The sequence below is a fragment of the Mobula birostris genome, chromosome 21 (genome assembly GCF_030028105.1).
Source record: "Mobula birostris isolate sMobBir1 chromosome 21, sMobBir1.hap1, whole genome shotgun sequence".
In the NCBI taxonomy this organism is placed as follows: domain Eukaryota; kingdom Metazoa; phylum Chordata; class Chondrichthyes; order Myliobatiformes; family Myliobatidae; genus Mobula; species Mobula birostris.
The window spans coordinates 21,169,690-21,193,835 of record NC_092390.1 but is presented as its reverse complement, the minus strand read 5'-3'; the positions used below and the strand labels follow the sequence as shown (position 1 = coordinate 21,193,835).

General features: G+C 40.7%; 1 protein-coding gene across 2 annotated transcripts in view; it reads left to right on the top strand.

Moving 5' to 3' along the window:
• Nucleotides 1-24,146, top strand: part of ccar1 (cell division cycle and apoptosis regulator 1) — a 60,539-nt gene that overhangs the window by 31,350 nt on the left and 5,043 nt on the right. For both annotated transcript variants that reach the window (XM_072239140.1, XM_072239141.1), the window contains exons 12-22: nt 359-472; nt 2,969-3,135; nt 3,922-4,132; nt 5,084-5,167; nt 6,106-6,291; nt 8,347-8,538; nt 12,807-13,061; nt 14,575-14,713; nt 22,168-22,253; nt 22,573-22,713; nt 23,368-23,494. In XM_072239140.1, coding sequence (XP_072095241.1) covers nt 359-472; nt 2,969-3,135; nt 3,922-4,132; nt 5,084-5,167; nt 6,106-6,291; nt 8,347-8,538; nt 12,807-13,061; nt 14,575-14,713; nt 22,168-22,253; nt 22,573-22,713; nt 23,368-23,494 — 1,702 coding nt within the window. The remainder of the gene's footprint in view (nt 1-358; nt 473-2,968; nt 3,136-3,921; nt 4,133-5,083; nt 5,168-6,105; nt 6,292-8,346; nt 8,539-12,806; nt 13,062-14,574; nt 14,714-22,167; nt 22,254-22,572; nt 22,714-23,367; nt 23,495-24,146) is intronic.

Below are 24,146 nucleotides of genomic sequence, written 5' to 3'. Positions count from 1 at the left end.
CAGGTAACATGAGATCAGGTAATAAGATTGGCGTGAAGTTCCTGCAATCAGTGGGCAAGTTGGGGCCATTGAACTGCTTTGTACTGTGAAATAGTTATGACAAAAAGCTTCTGGATCTGAAATATCTTTCCACAGACGTTGCCTGAGCTACTGAGTTTTTCCGGCATTTTCTTTTTAAACGATTGGAAATTCAATATAGCTGGTCCTGCATACATCTGGGGACTGTCTAACCATGTCAGGGCTGCTCAATTTATTATAAGCTATAAAATCAGAGCAGAGCTTTTCTTTCAGGGTTTTGGTTTTTAAGTTTATTGCTTAATACTTGAATTGGAATAAAAGTACTGTCATACTCTTCAAGGTTATGCTGTTGGCAAGTCCTGGTATGGAGGAACTCTTCCACAAATCTTGTGCTCTTGCTGAAGACTCGCAGGAGGTACGAGAGGGATTCCAGCATCCTGCAAGGCTAATAAAGGTAAAATATTTCAAGCCAAAGTTGCACAAAGTTGTTCAGTTTCCAAAAAAAGAAGGTATGATAAAGGATGATTTAGACCTTTGAGGAGTAACATATTTACACAGGGTGGTAGATGTTTAGAATTCCCCACTACTGACAAGTGATAAAATTGTGCATTGTTTCTAACTTTTAAATTTGAAATACTGATCAGAGGCACTGAGGCTTTAACCTTGTTAATCAGAGGTACTGAAGACATGGAGTACAATGATATTGTAGTTAAGTTATTGGACTAACAATCCAGTGATGTCAGTTCAGTTAAAATCTGGAACTTAAAAACGTATTAAAATATGTATTGCTATTGGTGAGTATTTGATTACTCTTAAACTGATGTCTTTCATGGAAGAAAGTTGGTTGACCTTGCCTGGATCTTGTATGTGATTCCAAATGTGATTTTTATTTTTGTACTTTATTTTTTATTGAAGTTCACCATCAAACAAACATTTCCATTAGATGTATTTCAGATGTTGTACATATTTGTCACAAATCTCCACATAATATTTATCTGAGGTATACACTTATAGAAAGGAGAGGAAAGAAAGAACTTTCGAAAGAAGAAACTATGTGCAAAGTAGGGAGTGATTTTTTTTTTACAACATATTCATTGACTTGTGAGAATAAAATCAGGCCTATGAAGTGCTATGCAGTTAAACCATTTTTCCCAGTATGAATCAAATTGTTCCAACTTATGATTAACAGATGCTGTTATCTTCTCCATTTTGTAAATGTCCATTGTAATTTCCATCCATACATTTAAAGTTGGGCTCTCCTGTGATAACCATTTCCTGGTATGGGTCTTTTTACCAGTCTCCAGCAGTATATTCATTAAATATCTGTCTCTTTTCAACTATTCCAGATGTGATTTTAATTCCAAATGTGTTAACCACCAAATTTGGACATAGCAGGTCCTCATCAACCTCCAGGCAGTAGTGTCTGAGTTTGTGCCTAAATTTGTAAACCACTAGCTTGACATATTTCTCTCAGTACCATACCTTCCAATAAGTTGCAAGACACTTTCAGCACACTCCATGGCTGTGTACTGTCTCAGAGGTGGGACAGATACACCTTAGGTGGCAGTACAGGTTTACTATAGGTGTTCTCAAAGTTGACTGTAGTATCTAGTCTCATAGCATCAATGCTCTTCTGCATTGAGCAGCGCATGTAAATGCTGAAACTAACAAGGAGGTGAGGGCTAATCTGGGCGTGGACCTCATTGCCAAAGCTGGTAGCACCATCACTGATCAGACTGTCCAGATCTAAAAGCCATTTTGGATTTGTGATAGGTTGAAACAATACCTGCAATAAATCTACTTGTCCCGACCCTCACTAATCTACTCATAAGATTTGTAGGAACATCCCACAGCATAGTACTTAGACAAAGCATAACCAACATGTGCTTTGCATACCTTCATGGCTGCTGTCTGGTGTTAACTAACCTTGGCACTGGATGTAATTTATACAACAGATCTGGCGGCTGAGAAACGGGCATCAGTGAGATATTATAAATCTTGTGGCAGTCAAGCAGGTTGCTGCATTCTAAATTGCATTGTGCATACCAAGCAAGCCAATGTAACCTGTTTATTCATGTTGCCAACATTCTTAAAAGGTAGTAGACAAACTTTAGAAAGCTGGGATGTGAGTCACTCTTTACAATATTCTTGGCCTCTGACCACTTTGGAGATGCAACATTTATCTTGATACTGAGCTAAGTAGGTTTGTGGGTGACGCCCAGGTTATTAGTGTTGCAATTAAATGTCATGGGAAGTGGATGACGCTCCGTGATTGTATGTCTGTATGGATAATCAAGTCTCCGCTTGCACTAATCCCACACTTCCATCAGCTATGCAGCTCCTGGAGATTCTGCCACTCATCTTTGCAATAGGGACAATCTGCAGTGGCCAAGAAACCTGATAACCCCATACATTTGGGGTGTGGAAGGTAATGAGAGCACTCAGAGAAAGTATCATTTATCTCACTCGCGTTAACTCCTCACTTACAGTATAAGAGGTCAGGTTGGTGGAGTTGTGAGACAACAGCTCCACTTGCCTCCCACTGTTCAACACCATGTTCCTGGAAGAGCTGTAACAATGCTGGCCTGTGACTACTTGACATCAAGAAGCACTACCCACTGATGGCACTGAGAACCTCTAGTCTCTTGGTGAGCAGAAAAAGCACATCATCTCAGTCTACCCTTTATCCACATCTTTAAGTATCTGTAGTAGTGTCAGTGGAACCACATTAGAATCTAATGCTAAAGTGGAAGCAAGTCATCCTCAATCCCATGAAACCCCCATAAAAAGATTAAACCAGTTGCACCTCATTTGGGGGAAACATCAACATGATGAGACTGTATGGTTTGTTTCGACATGACATTCCTTTCTGAAATGCATTGTAAATCTTTATAAGCATTGTTAATTTTACAGTACTTTAATACTGATGTGATTTGTTTTGTATTTATAGTTCTTGGTGGGTATGAAGGGCAAGGATGAAGCCATGGCGATTGGAGGTCACTGGTCTCCCTCACTGGATGGGCCGAATCCCGACACTGACCCTTCAGTTTTAATTAGGACAGCTATCCGCTGTTGTAAGGCCCTGACAAGCATTGACTTGAGTGGTTGCACACAGTGGTAAGTAACAAACCAACAACAGGGCAGAACCTTTCTGCCTGTAGGCACTTGAATTTATTTTTTTTTAATGTATCATTACTTTGAGTGATTATTTTCTTGCTTAGCAGCCAGTCCTGTTCCAGGTAAAAACACGACGCCCTTCTGCTAGTTCTACAATTATGGCATCTGTTATGTGGCAGTGCATGCCTTTAATAGCGTGAAATGTCATTATCTTTTAACAATGACATTGGAGGCGCATTATGTCCTTAATAGTATAGGTTCAGTGTTTAGCATTCATATCAGTAGACATGCTTAAACACTAAATCTGCATTAATACTTTACATCAATGTGTTGTGCTTGTATGTTATATGCCTTGAAGAAAAATCATGCGTGGAGAGGATATCGTCACTGGGATGAATACTTTTGGTTTTCAGTCAATTATAGCATTGTTTTTCACCTTTTTATATAAATAAATTCTAAGTGATGACATGCAAGCTCTTCTGAACTGTACAGCTGGTGTCATTTATCTGCAAGCCATTAAACCAATACTTCAGCATAATTTTGGAGAAAAACAAATTGCTCTATTCAGATAGTTTTAACTGTCTAATTGCTGCTAAAATAGGGTTTCTGTTCTAATAAATGAACAGCGAAAATAGTTATTCAACTGAATGCCTGCAGTTGCAGTTAAAGTGACACTGAGCTGTGTAAAAGACTGATTTCTCTAGCTTGATGTCCTGCAAGTCATTTAGGGTCTATGTGATATCTGATAGAATTTTCCTTTCCAATACACTTCTTCCCTTGCAACAGGTACCGTTTTGCAGAGATCCGTTACCATCGCCCCGAGGAGCACCACAAGGGGCGGACGGTTCCAGCCCATGTGGAGACCGTGGTTATATTTCTGCCGGATGTTTGGCATTGCCTTCCCACCCGCTCAGAGTGGGAAGCTCTCTCCCGTGGATACAAGCAGCAGCTGGCTGAGAAGCTCCAGGCTGAACACAAGGAGGCTGATGGAGAACAGGCACTGAACGCTAATCCTTTTCCATTTCCGCTTCTCACAGGCACAGGGACACAACCACAAACAAAAAGTGCAGCACATACACACACATCAAATAACGTGCTCTTTTTATGAGCCTTGCATACATTCAAAAAGACATAGATGCAAAGCTACAGTAACTGGTCATATAGCTGCCAGCTTGAAGTCTCGTCAGACTTCCTTTCATCAATTCTTAATTGGTCTCATCTCTTCCACAAAAAAAAAGAAAGGAAGGTAGGGCAACCAAAACTGAATTTTATTTTCCCAAATAGTAATTGCATGTTAAGATTTGGCTATTTTTTTTTAACCCCAAAGAGAAAACCAAATTGATGCTGGAAGCTTGTCACCAGTTGTTGAGTTGGGCAGGTGATATTAGTTGTTTACAGACATTTTCTCTATTTTTCCAAATTTTCCGTATCCCCTTTCTCCTTTCTTTTTAACTCTAGTATGTTACTCTTACCTACACAATCATTGGGTGTACACAAACCCTTTCAAAGTATTTGATTTGCAGGTCAGTTGGTTGAGCCACAGTTTCGTGCAGTGGGGTGTGTGGAGCAGACACTTTGCTAGAGAACACGTTTGGGGGGCTTGAACCTATTGAGAGGGAGTGAGAACACACACTGTGTGGCCGCCAAGGATCAGCAGTGTCTGTGCAGCCCTTGAGTCCTTTTGTTTGATGTCATTGATCACTCTTTTGTGTTCCACAGATCTGGCTTTGATTGGCTGATGAGTGGCATGTGATCAGTTAAACTGTGTGTATGTGTTTCATGTAGCAGTGAACTTTTATTCAGTAACATTAAGGAGGAGTCAATCTGAGGGGCAGTTGTGACCTTTGCTACTTGCACGGAACAACAACGCTTGTTTCAAAAGTAAATACATTCTTCAGGATGGTAAAGACTTTTCTGATTATTCCTGTTAACTTGTTTAATTATATAGGAAGAGGAAGAGAAGGATGATGGAGAGAGTAAAGAAATCTCTACTCCTACACACTGGTCGAAACTTGATCCAAAGACAATGAAGGTAACTAGTGCATTTATTTTCTTTGAAGTTAAAATCTCTTCAAAGATTAGGTTTCCACTGCTTTATTGAGTGAATGTGGGTAGTTTATACCGTATTGGGCTAGACAAAGAAGCATTCCACCAGCCACAGTCCTGAGCAGTAGGTGCATGTTAACTTGTAAAATCTGTTTAGTCACTACCAGTGAATAGATATGAAATGCTTCCTATTTAAATATAAAAACACAAAATACTACAAACACTTGACAGGTCAGGCAATACCTGATGAAGAGGTCAGACTTAATGTTTCATGTCGATAAAAGTTAATGTCTCAAGTCAATAAAATTTTAAGACTTCCAGCATTTACAGCTTTTCACTTTTACTTTCCTGTATCAGAATATTACTTACAGACTGGATTGGAGACTATTTCAGTATCACAGAAACTACCAACCTTTTGGAGTCTAAAGCATGAGGAGTGTGGTCAAAGTTGTTGCCAGTCAGCATCTGTACATACAATCTATTATTCATTCACAGTACATAGAGATTTATGAAATAAAATTCTTCCAAATTGAAAATGCTTTGAAATATTTCCATCATATAACATTGATTTGTATACTGTTCAATTATTTAGTCATAGATACTATTATACACCTTTTGTATCTTGGTTTCTTTCTTTGTGATGTTAAGTAGTGTTGTCATTTCACCATTTCTGACTTTTAAAACAAATTCCACTCAAGTATCCGTGAAGACTGGAAGTTAAACATGCATCTACATAGTCCTCATCATGGGTCCTAGCTCACCTTGCCCTTGTTCTTTTTTTAAAACATAAAGTAGCAAGCTCACTTGTTATGCATGAAAAGCATTGTCTCTCTGATAGTATTAAGGATGAGGAGTTCAGTTTAGCATCGAGAACAAAATTCATGGGATCTGATCGCAAATTGAAATGGACCTTTTATTTATCAGGTTAATGATCTGCGAAAAGAACTGGAAAGTAGGAATCAAAGCTCCAAGGGGTTGAAATCCCAGCTGATAGCTCGGCTAACAAAACAGCTCAAAACTGAGGCAGAGAAAGAAGAGCAGAAGGAATCAGAGAAATCAGAAAGAGAGGATGATGAGGAGGAAGATAAAAGATCTGAAGATGATAAAGAGGTGATGTGATCTGCTAATTCTGCATTTATCATTGTTCTGAGAATAGCATTGGTGCATTTTGGAAGTTGTGTGCAGATTGAAGCAGTTGTTCCGGGTGCTGTTAGCTGTGATTAACGACATTATTTCTAACGTCAAGTATTCATGTAATTTGTGGACCAATTAAACATAGGAGTAAGTACTGTTATAAGAAGTTTCAAACCAAACATGTTATGAATGATGTATTATGGTTGATGCAAGACACTGAAAAAGCAGTTGAAATAAAGAATTCTCTCTGTACATTAAATCAAAAGCCACAGGGTCACAGCCTCAAGGAAGAAGCTCTTCCTGTGCCTGCTGGTGCGGGAGCAGAAGCTCCTGTAGCACCTACCGGATGGGAGGAGAGTAAAAAGTCCATGGTTAGGGTGAGATGCATCCTTGATAATGCTTTTCGCCCTGCCCAGGCAGCGTTTATGGTCGATGCTCTCAATGGTGGGCAATTGGGTGCCGGTAATCCGCTGGGCAGTTTTCACCACACGCTGGAGTGCTTTGCGTTCTGATACGGGACAATTGCCATACCACACTGAGATGCAGTTGGTGAGTATGCTCTCATTGGTACAGTGATAAAAGTTTGTCAGTATCCTGGGACAGAGGTGAACCTTCTTGATGTTCCACAGGAAATAAAGGCACTGTTGTGCCTTTTTGATCAGGATGGAGGAATTCAGGGACCAGGTGAGATCCTCAAAAATGTGGACACCAAGGAATCTGAAGCTTGATGGACGCTCCACTACAGCTCCGTTGATGTAGATGGGAACGTGAGTGTGGCCCCTAGCATGCCTGAAGTCCACAATGATCTTGGTCTTCTGGGTGTTAAGGGCCAGGTTGTTGTCGGCATGCCACACGGCCAGGTGCTGGACCTCATCCCTGTAGGCCGTCTCGTCATCCCCTCTGATCAGGCCAACCACCGTGGTGTGGTCTGCAAACTTGATTATGGAGTTAGAACCATGTACAGGAACGCAGTCATAGGTGAAAAGGGAGTACAGAAGAGGGCTCAGCACACAGCCTTTAGGCAGTTTCAGGGTGAGAGTGGAGATGGAGAAGATGTCTAACTTAACTGATTGGGGTCTGTTAGTCAGAAAGTCCAAGGTCCAATTGCAGAGGGATGAGCTGGTACCAAGCTGGCAAAGTTTGGCGATCAGCTTGGAGGGGATCACAGTGTTGAATGCCGAACTAAAGTCAATGAACAGCATTCTGACGTAAGAGTTGGGGCTGTCCAGGTGGGTCAGGGTAGAGTGAAGTGCTGTGGAGATGGCGTCTTCTGTTGACCTGTTGGTGCAAAAGGCAAATTGATGGGGGTCCAGGGTAGTGGGCAGACAGGATTTCAGATGTGATAGAACCAGTCTCTCAAAGCACTTTGCAATGATGGGGGTGAGTGCAACTGGATGGAAGTCATCCAGGCCCATGGCAGTGGAATACTTCAGCACTGGCACGATGCTGGTGATCTTGAAGCTTGTGGGGACAACTGCCTGGGCCAGGGACAGATTAAAAATGTCTGTGAAGACCCCGGCCAACTGCCCTGCACAGACTCAGAGCACACGGCCAGGTATTCGATCTGGACCAGCTGCCTTCCATATATTCACATCACAGTGCTAAGCAGTATTGCACCCATATTGTACTGTCTCAGTACTTTCATATTTATGTGCTGTAGCACTTACTTTTTATTCAGTTATTTTGTAAATAACATTATTCTTTGCATTTCTGGTCAGATGCTAATTGCATTTCATTGGCTTTGTATCTGTATCTGGCGCAATGACAATAAAGTTGTATCTAATCTAATATTTTTCAAAAGAATATTGTCTAGTTACCTGTGAGGATTTCTAAAATGTATGCAAATTGTGATTATGTGAGTCCACAGGAGACTAATTGAAATATTAAAATACATAGGCAGTGAAGAGAAAAGTTCAAGAATATGGGCATAAAACTGATGGGCTGAATACTCTTTGAATGTTTAATGGTTAATTGGTGTTTTTGAGACTGCTGGTAGTATTTTTGGTACTTAAATTTATTTTGCTCCTTCAGGAAGATGAGAAGAAACGGCAAGAAGAAGCAGAGCGTCAGCGGCGTGAGAGACGCTATGTACTACCAGATGAATCTTCCATCATTGTTCATCCTAACTGGACAGCTAAAGGCGGGAAGTTTGATTGCAGTGTCATGTCTCTCAGTGTACTTCTGGATTATCGATTGGAAGATAATAAAGAACATTCTTTTGAAGTAAGTGACTGTGCATTTGTCTTCCTTGTTATTCTCTTGATCTCTTCCAAGAGCATGGATTCTGTTCACCATCTCTTCCCCTGAAGATTCTGACTCATTTTGTCCTGTCTGAGTCATTAAAAAAAGTATAGCACAGAAACAGGCCCTTCAGCCCATCTAGTCTGTGCAGAACCATTTAAACTGCCTACTTTCATTTACCTGCACCATGACTTTAGCCCTCCCGTCCACGTACCTATCCAAACTTCTCTTAAATGTTGAAATTGAACTTGCATGCATCACTTGAGCTGGCAGCTCATTCCCCACTCTCATGGTCCTCTGAGTGAAGAACTTTCCTCTCATTCTCCTTAAACTTTACACCTTTCACCTCTGGTTATAATCCCACCCAACTTCAGTGGGAAAAGCCTGTTTACACTTACCTTATTTATACTCTTCATAATTTTGTATACCTCTATCATTCTCTCCTCAATCTTCTACATTCTAAGGAATAAAGCTCTAACCTATTCAATCTTTCCTTATACCTCAGGTCCTCCAGTCCTGGCAACATCCTTGTAAATTTTCTCTGTACTCTTTTCAATTTTATTTACATCTTTCCTGTAGGTAGGTGACCAAAACTGCACACAATACTCCAAATTTGGCCTCACCAACTTCTTACATAACTTCAACATAACATCTCATCTTCTGTACTCAATATAAGGCCATTGTGCTGAAAGCTTTCTTTAGAACCCTATCTACCCGTAACACCACTTTCAATGAATTATGCACCTGTTATCCCAGATCCCTCTGTTCCACAGCACTCCTCAGTGCCCACTCACTGTGTCAGACCTATCCTGGTTTGTCCCACCAAAGTGCAACACCTCACATTTCAAAGGTTCCAACGGTACATTTAATGTCAGAGGAATATATACAAGATACATTCTGACAAGCTTTTTCTTCGCAACCATCCACGAAAACAGATGAGTTCCCCCAAAGAATGAATGACAGTTAAATATTAGAACCCCAAAGTCCCCTCTGCTCCCCTCCCCCCCCACGCATAAGCAACAATCCCCCCTCCCCCCACCGACAAAAAAAAACATTGGCACCTGCCACCAAGCACTCAAGCGTGAGCAAAACAACAGCAAAGATATAGATTTGCAGTATCCCAAAGACTACTTGTTCACCTGGTATTCAACATACCACAGGCTCTCTCTCTCTCCCGAATAAGGGAGAAAGAGGTGTCTCTGTTTCACAGCAAGAGATAACAAACAACTTGCTGGTTTATGATGTTAAAAGTCCATTGTGTCGCTTTTTCCGAGCCTTATGCCCAAAGATCTCAGATCTCTGGCCAGAGATCTTCTGTCTGCAATGACATACTGATCTCCTGCAGAGGCACCGACCTCCGACCTCCAATTCCACCCCCCCACCCCCCCTCCGTCTCCAGAGCCACGAAATCTCAGTCCTCAGAAGGCAAGCAAAGATCTTGGGCCAAGCCCTTGGCGTGCTGAACAACGGCCATTCATGAAACTCTCAAGAGCAGGTCCCATTCCTGCAAAGAACCATAGTCTGCGTGTAACTCCGGGTCAGGGTCTTCAAAAGGACCCTGAAAGGGAAAAATAGAGTTCAAAAGGACCCTGAAAGGGAAAAATAGAGATATTAAAGATGGAAATAGAGCTGTTGCAAGCAAAGGAGTTGCCTTTAGGTGCTGTTAATCCTCCTAAGCACCTCCCCGGGTGTGTTCCATGCTATTTTTCAGCACAGTTTTCCAGTTGGTCCAGATCCTGCTGTAGGCTCTAATAGTCTTCCTGCTGTCCACTATACCTCCAATCATGGTGTCATTCACAAATTTGCTGATCCAGTTAAGCACATTATCATCCAGATTGTTGATATAGATAACAAGCAACAACAGGCACAGTACCATTCCCTGCAGCACTCCGCTAGTGTCAGGCCTCCAGTCAGAGAGGCAACCATCTACCACCACTCTGGCTTCTCCCACGAAGCCAATGTCTAATCCAATTTACTACCTCATTTTGAATATCAAGCAACCGAACCTTTCTGACCAACCATTATCCCCATGCGGGATCCTGTCAAGTGCCTTGTTAAAGTCCACTTAGACAACATTCACTGCTTTGCCTTCAACTTTCCTGGTAACTTTTCTGAAAAAACTATAAGATTAGTTAGATATGACCTACCAGGCATAAAGCCATACTGACTATCCCTAATCATCCCATGTCTATCTAAATTTTCATATATCCAGACCGTTAGAATACCTTTCAATAACTTTCCCACTACTGGTGCCAGGCTCGCCGGCCTATTGATTTTAAGAAATGCTGCAGAAAACTACATTGTGAAATAGATTGGGATCCTCGAGAATAAGGGATAAAAAGGATGGGATTTCACTGGAGGAAGTGCCAGGGAAAGGTACAAGGACGTAGTTAGGGATGTCAATGTGGAGACATAGTTAAAGCTTGTTTGATTACAATAATTGAGAGGGGCAGTATACATCTAAATTTACTAGAGTACACAGTGGGAACAGGGAAGGCCTGTCTCACCTAGCAGAGAGATTGATAGTGAAAAGGTGACTAATGTTAATTTGGCAAAAAAATTAGAGAGGAAGCAAGGAGCAATATTTTCACCAGAAAATAATGAACTTAGACTCATTGTCTAAAAAACATGCAGTAGCTCTCAACACACCATACTTAGGAGAGCTTGTTGCCATAACCTTTGGAAGTAGAATTGGCTAAGAAGTCCTCTAATCTTATTAGATTCTGTATACCTGTTTGTTTGCCATCAGCCTACAAAAGTTTAAAATTCCCCTGTTTAAACCTCCTGTACCTTTGTCAAATGATTGCTTGATTGTAGGCCAGGTGCCTGTACACTTGAGCCTTAAATCTTTTAATATTTCATGATTGTGTCATGAAAGTCTCCAGTATAACTGTTTGATTAATTAGGTGTTTTCATCAGAAATTGCTAGCTCTACCCCTCCACGTTGCCCAGTAGTAGTGCAGTCGCTCAAGCTGAGTATGAGGTTCTCCGAGGGAGTTAGGTGAGCATTGTTGGTGGATTGGCGATAGAGCCATATACTCTTGTGCATTGTGGCTAAGTGTAAGTGGTGGTTGTGGTACCTTACCCAGTAGATCTTGTGTATATTGGAGCCCCTCGAGCATAAATTGTCTTATTGTCCCAGAAATGATACCAGAACTCACGAAGTGAAACTGATTTTCCCCCTCACTGTTCCTTCAGCGATGTGTTCACCCTCCTAAGCTACACATGGTCTTGGTAATAATGCAAAACAAATTGACTGTTGAAATCATCTTCCTTTATTTACCAACTTCAACCTGGTACAATTTTAACAGGACCTCTTGTGTATTTTTAGTGCCAATAATATTTCAGGCTAGTTGGACATGATTCTGAACTAGGCACCAGGCCAAATTGAATTCCAAACTCTTGAGGGGAGGAAAAAGATGCTATTTATCCCATATTTATGAAATTCCCACAACAATCACAATTATTTTCAATTCCCCCTTCCCATTCTGGACAGCACTTCCTCCATCTGTCCTGGCAATCTTTATTCTTACTCTGAGCAGTTATAGGTAGATTGAACTCATTGCCATGATTGTTTTCACTTTTTTCCCCCTTCCCTGTGCACCATCAGTCACAGCACCCTATTTTGGTCTTGCAGCCCAGCGGTGTGATTGCTTGTCAGCACTAAACTGCGCAGGTTCTTCCCCCACCATAATGTGTCAATGTCTTCAGCACTCAATCCAACTTGGTGATACTGCTTAAAGCCAGTTCGTGACATAGCTGCTCACAGGAGTCTTACTCTTAGCAAATCCCCACATCCTCCAGTTGGGAAGCATGACAAGCTATCCTGTAACAAGCAACACACATAAAAGTTGCTGGTGAATGCAGCAGGCCAGGCAGCATCTCTAGGAAGAGGTACAGTTGACGTTTCGGGCCGAGACCCTTTGTCAGGACTAACTGAAAGAAGAGTTACTTAACTATCTCTTCTTTCAGTTAGTCCTGACGAAGGGTCTCGGCCCGAAACATCAACTGTACCTCTTCCTAGAGATGCTGCCTGGCCTGCTGCGTTCACCAGCAACTTTTATGTGTGTTGCTTGAAATTCCAGCATCTACAGATTTCCTCGTGTCATCCTGTAACAAATACTATTTGTATATTACTTTGGAGTTTTCTTTTAATAAACTAAAATACTTGAGCATGCACAAAGCACTACAAGTAATAGAGGCTTGTGGCAGCAGACCCATCCCTCACTGTAATAAATTTCTCTTTGCAGGTATCTCTGTTCGCTGAACTCTTCAATGAAATGCTGCAGAGAGACTTTGGATATCGAATATACAAAGCGCTAGTTGCACTCCCAGAAAAAGATGACAAAAAGGAAAAAGAGAAGAAAGAGCGGAAAGAAGAGAAAAAAGAAAGCGAGAAAAAAGAGAAAAAAGAAGAGAAGGATGAAGAGACAAATGAGCCAAAGAGCAAAAGAAGAAAATCAGGAGATGAGAAAGATAAGAAAGAAGATAAAGATGGAAATAAGGTACTGTTATGCAGGCTATGCTTTTGATTGAGTACAAAGGCATGTTTCTGTTATTGAGGCTATAATTTAAGTTTATTAAATATCATAGGATTAGTTATATTAACTGTGTCTACGCACAGGGAAGGGGTCATCCGGTCTGATGCTCAGCCAAACATGAGACATCAGCCCCCATTCAAATACATTTATTTCACCTGGAACAAGGTTAGTTACACAGGGCAAGGGAGCAAATACTGAAAATACCTTGATCCTGCCAAAGAATTCTCTCATTGCAAATTTGAAATCCTGACAATAGGCAGAATGGTGCAGCTGGGAGAGGCTTGTGGCAGCAGACCCTTCCCTCTCAGCCAAATTCACTGCTCCAATAACCCAGGGCATGTCCTGGGTGGTGGGCATCCTTCATGATGGATGCCAGCTTTTTGAGGCGTCACTTTGTGAAGATGTCCTCGATCGTGGGAAGGCTAGTACTGCCCATAATGGAGCTGGTTAAGTTTTCACAGGCTGCTTGTTCCCGTGATGCTGAAGTTCCTGTAGTATGCCAGTGCCTCTGGGTGAAGCTCCTAGTGCCCCTACCTGTGATGATGGTGTAGCTGAGTTGATAAGTCAAGCGCATTGTAATAGGCATGCATTCAAAGGCTATAAACACCATTAAAATTAGTTTTTGTACTGTACAACAGTAATTACAAATTTGACAAAGTTACATAAATTATACATAACTTGACACTTAACAGCATTAGTTAAGTAAAATATAGCCTGAGGTAGAATAAGTTTTCTCAGGCTGGTTCAGGAACCTGATGGCAATAGGGAAGAAGCTGTAGTTGAATCTTGATGTGTGGATCAGGTAACTCCTGCCTGATGGGCTAAGAGGGGAGGCGGAATGGAGAAAGAGACAAGGGGAAGGGAGAATTACCAGAAGTTAGAGAAATCAATGTTCAGACAGAATGAGGTGTTCTTTCTGCAATCTGATGGCATGAATAGTGATTGCTAACTTTTTTCCCTCTAAGCTCTTCTCTTTTCCTCACCTGCTCATCACCTCTCTTTAGTGCTTCATTCTCTTTATCCCATGGTCCACTCTATTCTATCAGATTCTTTCTTTAGCCCTTTACCCCTTCCACTTACCACCTCCAGTTTCTTTCTTCATTCATCCATCCTTCCTCCATCCACCCACCTTGCCCTCACTCCACCACCTTATTCTGGCTTCCTTCCTTTCCAGTCCTGATGAAAGGACTCTGCCCGAAATGTCACCTATTTATTCCTCTCACGGATGCGTGACCTGCTGAGTTCCTCCAACACTTCCTTCAGTGTGTGTTCCTCGAGATTTCTGGCATCTGCAGATGCTCTTGTGTTGTTGTTTTTTTGGTTTCTTTGATTAAAATTGGAACATAATATATATAATATATATAATAAATATATAACAATTCATAATGTCTCTATATTTTTGACTATATTTAATAACTGGTGAAAGTAAAGCACTCCATGAGCTTTGAACCTAAATAATATTTCAATAACATTTCAGAAAGAAGAAAAGGACAGAGATGAGAAAGATTTCAGAAAGAGGAATGACTCTAAGGAAGATGAAGAAATGGAGGAGGATGCCAATCTGGATGATTATGATCCTTTGGATGCAGATGATGCTGAAGATGAAGATGAAGATGGTAAAACTTATTTTTAAATCTTTTTTATTATCATTAAAGATCAACAAAAAAACATTAAAGTAATCAAGTCAACATGTACAATGAGAAATTAAATGATCAAATAACTGATTAACAAAGTTAAACAATATATCAATAATAATAAGAAAAAATAAAATGTTAAAACTTTTTTTTGGAAAAAAGAAAGAAGGAAAAGAGAACCCCCACTGACGAAAACAAAAAAAAAAAATCCCTACTGACAAAAAAAACCCATTGGGAACACAACCCCGGAGCTATATGCCATACAAGCTCCCATAAAAGAGAAAGATCAATCCGCCAACTCAAATCCATTTAAACAAGAATCAGAAGGGAAGAAGACGGTAAAACTTAGAGCAGTGCTGGTAGATGTTAGTTGATCATTCTCATGCTGCTGGAAAACTTGTTAGCTTTCCGTGTGCATGAGAGGAAGAATGTAAATTTCAAAGGGTGGGAACTAGTAAGGAGGTATGACCTGTTCAAAGAAATGGGTTACACTTGAACCCAAGGGGTCCGATATCCTTGCGGGCAGGTTTGCTAGAGCTGTTGGGGAGGGTTTAAACTAATTTGGCAGAGGGATGGGAAACCGGAGAGATGGGGCTGAGGATGGTGAAGTTGGTATGCAAGCAGATGCAGTGTGTAGTGAGACTGTCAGGAAGGACAGGCAGATGATAAGGCAAAATTGTAGTCAGTGCGATAAATTACAGTGTAATGGGGACAAAATCGAAAAGGGTGATGAATACAGGACTGAAGAAGTTATATTTGAAAGCCCACAGTATACAGAATAAGATGGTCTTGTAGCACAGCTAGAGATCGGCAAGTATGACGTTACCATCACTGAGTCAAAAGAACAGGCAGGTAGGCAGAGGAGATGGCATGGCTCTGTTGGTTTAAAAAAAATGAAACCAAATCCTTAAAAGAGGTGTGGAATCCTTGTCGTTAGAGTTACAAAACTGCAAGGGTAAAAACACCCTGGTGAGATTTACATACCGACCTTTGAACAGTGTGCTATAAATTACAACAGGAAATAGAAAATGTGTGTCAAAGGGGCAGTGTTATAATAGTCATGGAGAATTTCAATATGCAGGTAGATTGTGAAAATCAGGTTGGTGCTGGATCCCAAGAGAAGAGAATTTGCACAATGCCCATGAGATGGTGTTTTAGAGCAGCTTGTGATTGAGCCCACTCAGGGAAAAGCTATTCTGGATTGGATGTTGTATAATTAACTGGATATGATTAAGGAGCTTAAGGAGGCAGTGCTCGTAATGTAATAGAATTTACTCTGCAATTTGAGAGGGAAAAGCTAAAGTCTGATAGATCAGAATGAAAGAGGAGCTGGCAAAAGTTGATTGGAAGGGATCACTAACAGGGATAATGATAAAACAGTGGCTGGAGATTCTGGCAACAGTTCAGAAGGGTCAAGGTAGATACAGCCCAAAGAAGAAACTATTCTGAAGGCAGGATGATGCAACCATAGCTGATAAAGGAAGTCAAAAACAACCAAAAGTAAAAGACAGGGCATATAATAGAGCAAAAATTAGTGGGAATTTAGGGGGTTGGGAGGCTTTTAAAACCAACAAAAGGCAACTAAAAAAGCCATAAGGAGGGAGAAGATGAAATATGAAGGTAAACTAGCAATAATATCAAAGAGGATACTGAAGATTTTTTCCAGATAAATACAGAGTGAAAGGGAGGCGAGGGAAGCTATTAGACCGCTGGAGAGGTAGTAACAGGGCGCAAGGAAATGGCAGGCGAACTGAATTAAGTATTTTGCATCAGTGTTCACTGTAGAAGACACTAGCAGTATGCCAGAGGTTTAAGCGATCAGGGCAGAACTGAATGTGTTTGCTATTACTAGGAGAGAACGTGCTTGGGATGCTGAAAGGTCTGAGTGTAGATAAGTCATCTGAACCAGACGCAACACACCCCAGTATTCTGGAAAAGGTAGCTGAAGAGATGGTGGAGGTATTACTAATCTTTCAAGAATCACTAGATTTCAGTATGATTCCAGAGGACTCGAAAGTTGCAAATGTCGCTCATCCTTCAAGAAGGGAGGGAGAGAGAAGAAAGGAAATTTTAGCCCAATTAGCCAGACCTCGGTGGTTGGGATGATGTTGGAATTGATTGTTGAGGATGAGCTCTCGGGATACTTGGAGGCACGTGATAAAGTAGGCCAAAGTCAGCAAGGTTCCCTTAAGGGACAGTCTGTTAGAATTCTTTGAGGGGGAAAAGACAAGCAGGATAGTCAAAAGGAGAATCAGTGGATGTTGTGTACTTGGATTTTCAGAAGGCCTTTGACAAGGTGCCACTTATGAGGCTGCTTAACAAGATAAGAGCCCATGATAAGTGCAGGAGCCTGCAGAATAAATCCACATGAAGTCTTCTACCCCACTCTGATTGTATTGGTGCATTTATTCATGATGCTATTGGTAGGAGTGCTCACCACGCATTCTAATTGAGATAGTCTCATCTTCATACCAAAGACAACCTGTAAATAAGCACTGGGTAGTATTATAATTGTGCTAAATGGCTTGGACTCAACAGAATTAGTAACTCAAAAATGGGCATTTACATTGCACCTTGAGTCATTATCAACAACAGAAATGTACTAAAACACAATCTTATATATAATGTGTATTAAAACGTCCCTTAATGAAACATTAGCATGAAGCCAGAGCATCAAACCAGGTTCCTTGTGAAGTGCTAACAACAAACATACCAAAAGTGGCTATAATCAAAGCTTATACACAAAGGACGCACATCAAAGTTGCTGGTGAACGCAGCAGGCCAGGCAGCATCTCTAGGAAGAGGTAGAGTCGACGTTTCGGGCCGAGACCCTTCGTCAGGACCTGACGGGGGGTCTCTGCCCGAAACGTCGACTGTAAGTCCTGACGAAGGGTCTCGGCCTGAAACGTCGACTGTACCTCTTCCTAGAGATGCTGCCTGGCCTTCTGCGTTCACCAGCAACTTTGATGTGTGTTGCTTGAATTTCCAGCATCTGCAGAATTCCTTGTGTTTACGTTTATACACAAAGGAAACCGGTTGAGGTTGATGGAAGTCAGTCATCCCAAACCCAAGGTATCATTGCAATAGTTTTTCAGGGCAGTGTCCTCAACCCAGCCATCTTCATCTGTCTTGTCAATTGCTTTCCTTGTGTTATAAGGTTGAAAATTTGTTTTCTGTTCATCCACAACTCCTCTGGAAACCACTGCCCATGGGTTCTCCTCCAAAGGACCCAATCCAGTTGAAGAAAACTGTCCACTACAAGGGTAATAAAGTCTGGACAATAAATCCTGTGCTTGCCAGTCATGCACAAATCCTAAAAAAGTGGCGTTTTAACAAATACGTAAGTGCGTAATTATGGCAAATACAATAATAAAGCTACAAGAGGAAATAACTGTCCAAATGTATGTTATCGGGGAAATAATGTCAAATTGTCCTGAAAAAAATAGCGCATATTGTGCTTCATGTTCACAGATATAAATTGTTCCAAAAAGATGGGGTAGGAGAAGGGGGATGTTGGATGGCAGCACTGATTTGTCCACACATTGTAAAGCTGGATCAGGGGTATTCTTGAGAGACAAAGTGAATCCATTTGGTTTGAGCTGCAAGCAAGAAAGTTGTTATTAAATGAAAACTCATTAGTAAGCTATACTGGAAATGCCTGGCTTTGAGTAAATCAGTCGCCTGGTGTGGGTGGTCCCAGGTAATTAATGATGTAAGGGTGAGAAAAGTGGAAAGAATTACAGTAATCTTACAATCTTCCCTATGCAAAAAAAAAAATACAAGAGTGTGAAGAAAATCTATTTAAATAGTAAGTGGTGATGACCTGGAACTTCTGCCTTTGGAAACGATGAGAGTTGCAACTCTGACTTCAAAGTGAAATAATTGGGGCATCACAGTAGTGTGGCAGTCAGCACGACATGATTACAGCTCAGGGCATCAAAGTTCAATTCTAGCCTCCTCTGCAAGAACACTTGTTTGTTCTTCCTGTATGCACGTGGTTTTCCTCTACGTGCTCCAGTTTCCTCCCGTAGTCCAAATATGTAACAGTTAGTGGGTTAATTAGTTAGTGTAATTTGTCCTGTAATTAGGCTAGGGTTAAATTGGTGTGTTGCTGGGCAGCGCAGCTTGTGGGCCACAAGGTGCTGTTTCGCGCTGCATCTCTAAGTAGATAAATAAGAATTAGATAGCCACTTGGGAATATCTGCAGGGGCAAAGGGCTAAATGGGGGAGATTCAAACAGACTGGATTTTTCCAGAGGGGGGAGTGTAAATTCAATATTTTGATTGGCTCCTTCTGTGCCATTGGAACTGGAAATTTTTAGTTCTGAAGAAAAGTAGGTTTGGCTTGTGATGTTTTAATTGAAATAAAGGAAACTGAAGGGTGATTTAACTTGGGTGATTTGGGAAGGATCTAAATAAATTAAATTAGAAGAACCTATACCCCTTTGCAGAAAACTTCAAAAACAAGCAACATGGATTTAACGTAAATAGGGAAGTTAGGAAATAAGTTAGGATCACCAAAAGAGTGTTTAGTGTTAGGAACTTGCTGTCCAGAGGATGGCAGAGGCAAAAACCTTCATTACATTTGTAAAACAAATCAAAACTGCCGGTGCTGCAGATCTGATGAAGGGCCTTGGACCTGAAATGATATGTTTTTGTGAAGTACTTGAATATTCGCATTAAGAGCCATAACCTTCATAATTGTGCAGTGGAGAGTGTATTGACTGGTTGCATCATGGCCTAGTATGGAAATATCAAAGCCCTTGAATGGAAAAGCCCACAGAAAGTAATGGATACAGCCCGGTCCATCATAGGTAAAGCCCTCACCACCACTGAGCACACCTGTATGGTGCGCTGTCCCAGGAATGCAGCATCCATCATCAGGGTCTCCGCCATCTGGGCCATGCTCTCTTCTCACTGCTGCCATCATGAAGGAGCTACAGGTGCCTTGGTTATTATCCCTCAACCATCCTGTTCTTGAACAGGAAGGGTAACTTCACTCACCACATCACTGAACTGTTCCCACAACCTATGGACTCGCTTTGCAGGACTCTTTATCTCATGTTCTCTATTTATTACTGACTATTGTTTCTTTCTGTGTTTGCAGTTTGTTGTCTTTTGCATGTTGGTTGTTTGCCCATCCTGTTGGGAGCAGTCTTTCACTGATTCTATTGTTTCTTGGTTTTACTGTGAATACCTGCAAGAAAATTAAACAGTGTTGTATATGGTTACATTTAGTTCAAAGTACATTTATTATTAAAGTATATATTTGTTATAGATGTACTTTGATAATAACTTTACTTTGAACTTTGATCATTTGCAGTGCTATTGGGCAAGTGCTGGAAGATGTAATTAAGTTGATTGGGTTTTTTTTCAACCAATTAGTTGTCTGCTGTGTTTTAAGTTTTCCACTCAATCACTTCGTCACCATTCACTAGAAGACTAGCGGCAGCCTTTGCCCTTAGCCTTCCTATGGTAAAATCTACCCTATCAGCCAAATGTATACACAATAGACTAGATGCTAGAACTTGGAGCAAAAAAACAAACTGCTCTAGAAAGCATCTGTGGGGGAAATGTCCAGATGAAAGATCGTGACCAATGTTCCCTCTAATTTTTAGTGGTCAGTGTGCGCAAAAATCTTATGTTGTGCAAATTTTTTTCCTGTGACAAAAGTATGTGCGCACTGAATGCACAGATGGCACAGTTTATGTAGGTTTACAAAATATTTGACATAAAACTGCACAGAATAACAACAAAATAACATACATATTTAAGTCACTCAGGTTATTTTTTTCTCTCTCCTGTCTTTGGCATTTACCCATTCTTTATAAGCTCTGTCTAGACTAACAGAACTTCCATCCAGTTGATAGCTTTTGATTCTTATTAACATATCCAAATAACATTCACCTAAACGGATTCTCAGCTTGTTTTTGAGTTGATTCATTGGGCTAAAACCTCGCTCACAGTCCGCACTAGACGCAAGAAAGGTTCCCCCAATGTCCATCAACTGTGCAAGGTCGCAAAACTGTTCATTTTGAAGTACAAATGCCTCCATTTGAGCAAAGTTTGAAATCAGTTTGGATTTAATTTTTTCTTGCACGGAAAATTTGAAATCGTTAAACTGTCTAACTATTACAGTATCAAATGTGAAGTCACAATTTTCAACTGAAGAGAAATCAAAAGCTGACCATTCTTGTACCTCGTCTTCAGGAAACCTTTCTTCTAAATGAACACAAAGACTATTTATAAAAGTCAACAGCGAACTTGTATCTACTGTGACGTTTTCTTCACGTTGTTGGCTTAGCAAAACTTTAACTTTGTCACTCCACGAAACATTGTCTCCCAGATCCCAGAACAGGAAAGGTGAGGTGACGTAAATTAGTGACGTGCATTGTGGTATTTGAAAAACTGACTAACTAGTTAACAGAAACATTTAGCCAAAAGATTATTTTCAATAAGTATAAATATTAATTACTACATTATTTTAGGTAACTAACCTTTTGTGCACACATTAATTTCCTTTGTGCACTGGTTGAAAAATGTGTGTGCATGCGCACAGCTTAGAGGGAACATAGGTCGTGACCTGAAGTGTCAGCTATTTCCCTACAGAGGTGTCGTTTGACCCACTGTGTTCCTCCTGCAGCTCAATGGTGCAATCCAAGGGTTTTACTGTGGCTCATTAAATATATAGTATTTTATTTCTGGAGCTGCTTCAGTCATGTGCTATATGATTATTAGCTGCAATTTCTTGAGTAAAAAACAGATTGTGTTCTCAGTCCCTGCATAATCTCTAAGAAAAGATGTGCTGGCATTGGGGTCCAAAGGAGGTTTATGAGAATGATCGTGGGAATGAAAAGGTTCATATATGAGGAGCGTTTGATGGTTCTGGGCCTGTATCCACTGGAGTTTAGAAGAATGAAGGAGGATCTCACTGAAAATTACCAAATATTGAAAGGCCAAGATAGATTGGAATTGACAAGGATGTTTCCAATAATGGTTGAGTCCAGGACCAGAGGGTACAGTCTTGGAATAGGAGATCCCTTTAGAACAGAGATGAGGAGGAATTCCATAGCTAGAAAATTGTTAATCTGTGGAATTCATTGCCACAGACAGCTGTGGAGGCCAAGTCATTGGGTATATTTAAAGCGGAGTTTGATTGGGTATTTCATTAAGGATATCAAAGGTTACGATGAGAAGGCAGAAGAATGGGGTTGAGAGGGAAAATAAATCAGCCATGATTGGATGGCAAAGCAAACTGAATGGGTTGAATAGCCTAATTCTGCTCGTACATTTTATGATCTTAACGAATTCTTTTGGTTATCTGATAGTAATTACTACCCTGGTATTATTGTGTATTAAATAGTGCTGCACTCTTCCAAATATTGCTTTGAACAACTTCACTTGAAATATTGTATTAAGTACATTTACTCTCAACAGATAGGGATGATGAAGACAGTAGAGATCAAAAGGATGACAGACGAGAAGGATCGAGGAGATCCAGAGATCCCACATCCAAAGACAAGGTATGGAGTCAGTTTCAGGCAGGATCATGATGAAATGGGACGTTAGATGTGTTGACCTTGCCACATTGTGTCTACAGTATGCTTGGAGGAGAGCATTTTCAATTCAGAGTTTGGATGGGCATGGTCAAGTTACTAGTCATGGGATAAATGGTCAGTTTATAACTTCACAGGGTGAACAATGATAAACATGCCTGTACCTGTTGAAGTCTCATTCCTTGAACGTGCTAGTATGTATGCACTAAGTAATACAACAGACAGGCTTGAACTAAGCCATCTGGTCATTTATAAAATTTGACTGCATTTGTTTTGACTCTTTAAGGAAAAGAAACAGATGTTCACATTCAACAAGGACCTCCTTCTTGCATTTGTTTATTTTGATCAAAGTTATTGTGGTTATCTGCTGGAGAAAGATCTTGAAGAAATTATCTATACTCTTGGACTTCACCTTTCACGGGCACAGGTATGCTTCTCTGTCAGGTTGTTAGAATTTGTTGAATTTGTGCAGTTGCAATTCTGGGAACTTATGTACTTCACATTCACTGATGGAATCCATAAAGCAAGACTATTAGCTGAGTAAGCAAACCCATTGGAACTGAAGATTCTTTGTCAGGCACAACCAAGATCCCTATCAGTTCTGCAGGAGAAGCCATGCAGTGGTTTCTCAGCTGTGTAGAAGTCTGGTAATTACATTTCCCAAGAACAGGGGTTCCCAACCTGGGGTCCATGGCATAAAGAGGTTGGGAACCCCTGTCCTAGAGGAAGAAGATTAGGATTTCTACAGACTTCTAGCTAAAGATTAGTAAATTCACATCCTGCAGTGCCAGGTGATCTCAACTGGGCTTCCTTTGAACGCTCTACCTTTGGGCAAGAGAGGAAAGATTCGGATAAAATAGTTAAATCCCATTACTCTACATTGGTCTTTTCTGTATGTATCTTAAGATACTGGACGGCCTACAAATACTCCTGTTTAAAGTTTTGTACTTATGAATTAAAGAAAGCTAAAATTGGAGAATGGTAGATAACCTATCAAGAGCCAAGACTGTCAACAAAAGGGTGCTGGAAAAAACATTATTCTAGTACTAATCAAGAGTTTTTGATTTTTTTTTCTTACCAGGTTAAGAAGTTAATTAATAAGGTGGTACTACGTGAAACTTGTTCATACAGGAAGCTAACAGATGGCAGCAAAGATGAAGTCAAAGTACCAGTGACAGAGAGCGAGGTGGAATCTGACCATTTGCTCGGTACGGGACTACATTTATTGTATATGTCCTCACAATAATCCAATTGGCCTCCTCATTTTTTGTACCAAAAATGTATTGCTTCATGTCATAGAGCAATACAGCACTTTCCTTGCACAAAGCCTCCTAATCAGTTCGTCTATCCAAATGCTGGTAGATCCTGTCTCTCAGGATCGCTCCAGTAACTTCCCACTACTTGTGTCAGACTGAATACTTAGTTGTACTTGTTGATAACCCTTTTAAACAATGGAACAACTTTAGCTACTTTCCTGTCTTCAGACATTTCACCAGTGGCCAGCCATGAAACAAATATCTCCTCGAGGGCTCTGTAGTTTCGCCTCTAGCCTCTCGCCAAATCCAAGGATGAACTTGGTTAGGCCCTAAGATCCGTGCACCTTAATGTGCTGTAAAGCTGCAAATATTTCCTCCCTGGTAAGATGAATGTTCTCCAAAACACTACTTGTTTCCTTTATATTTAGAGCAACCATGCTTTTCTCCTCAGTAAACAAGAGGAAGAAATGTTCAGTAATGATCCCATCTTCTGTGGTCCAAGGCATAGACAGCCCTGTTGACCTCCGAGGCCTTTCACTCTTATTATAGCTGTGGAATGTCTTCGGATTTTTCTTAACTATACTTGCCATGCTCTCTTTATCCT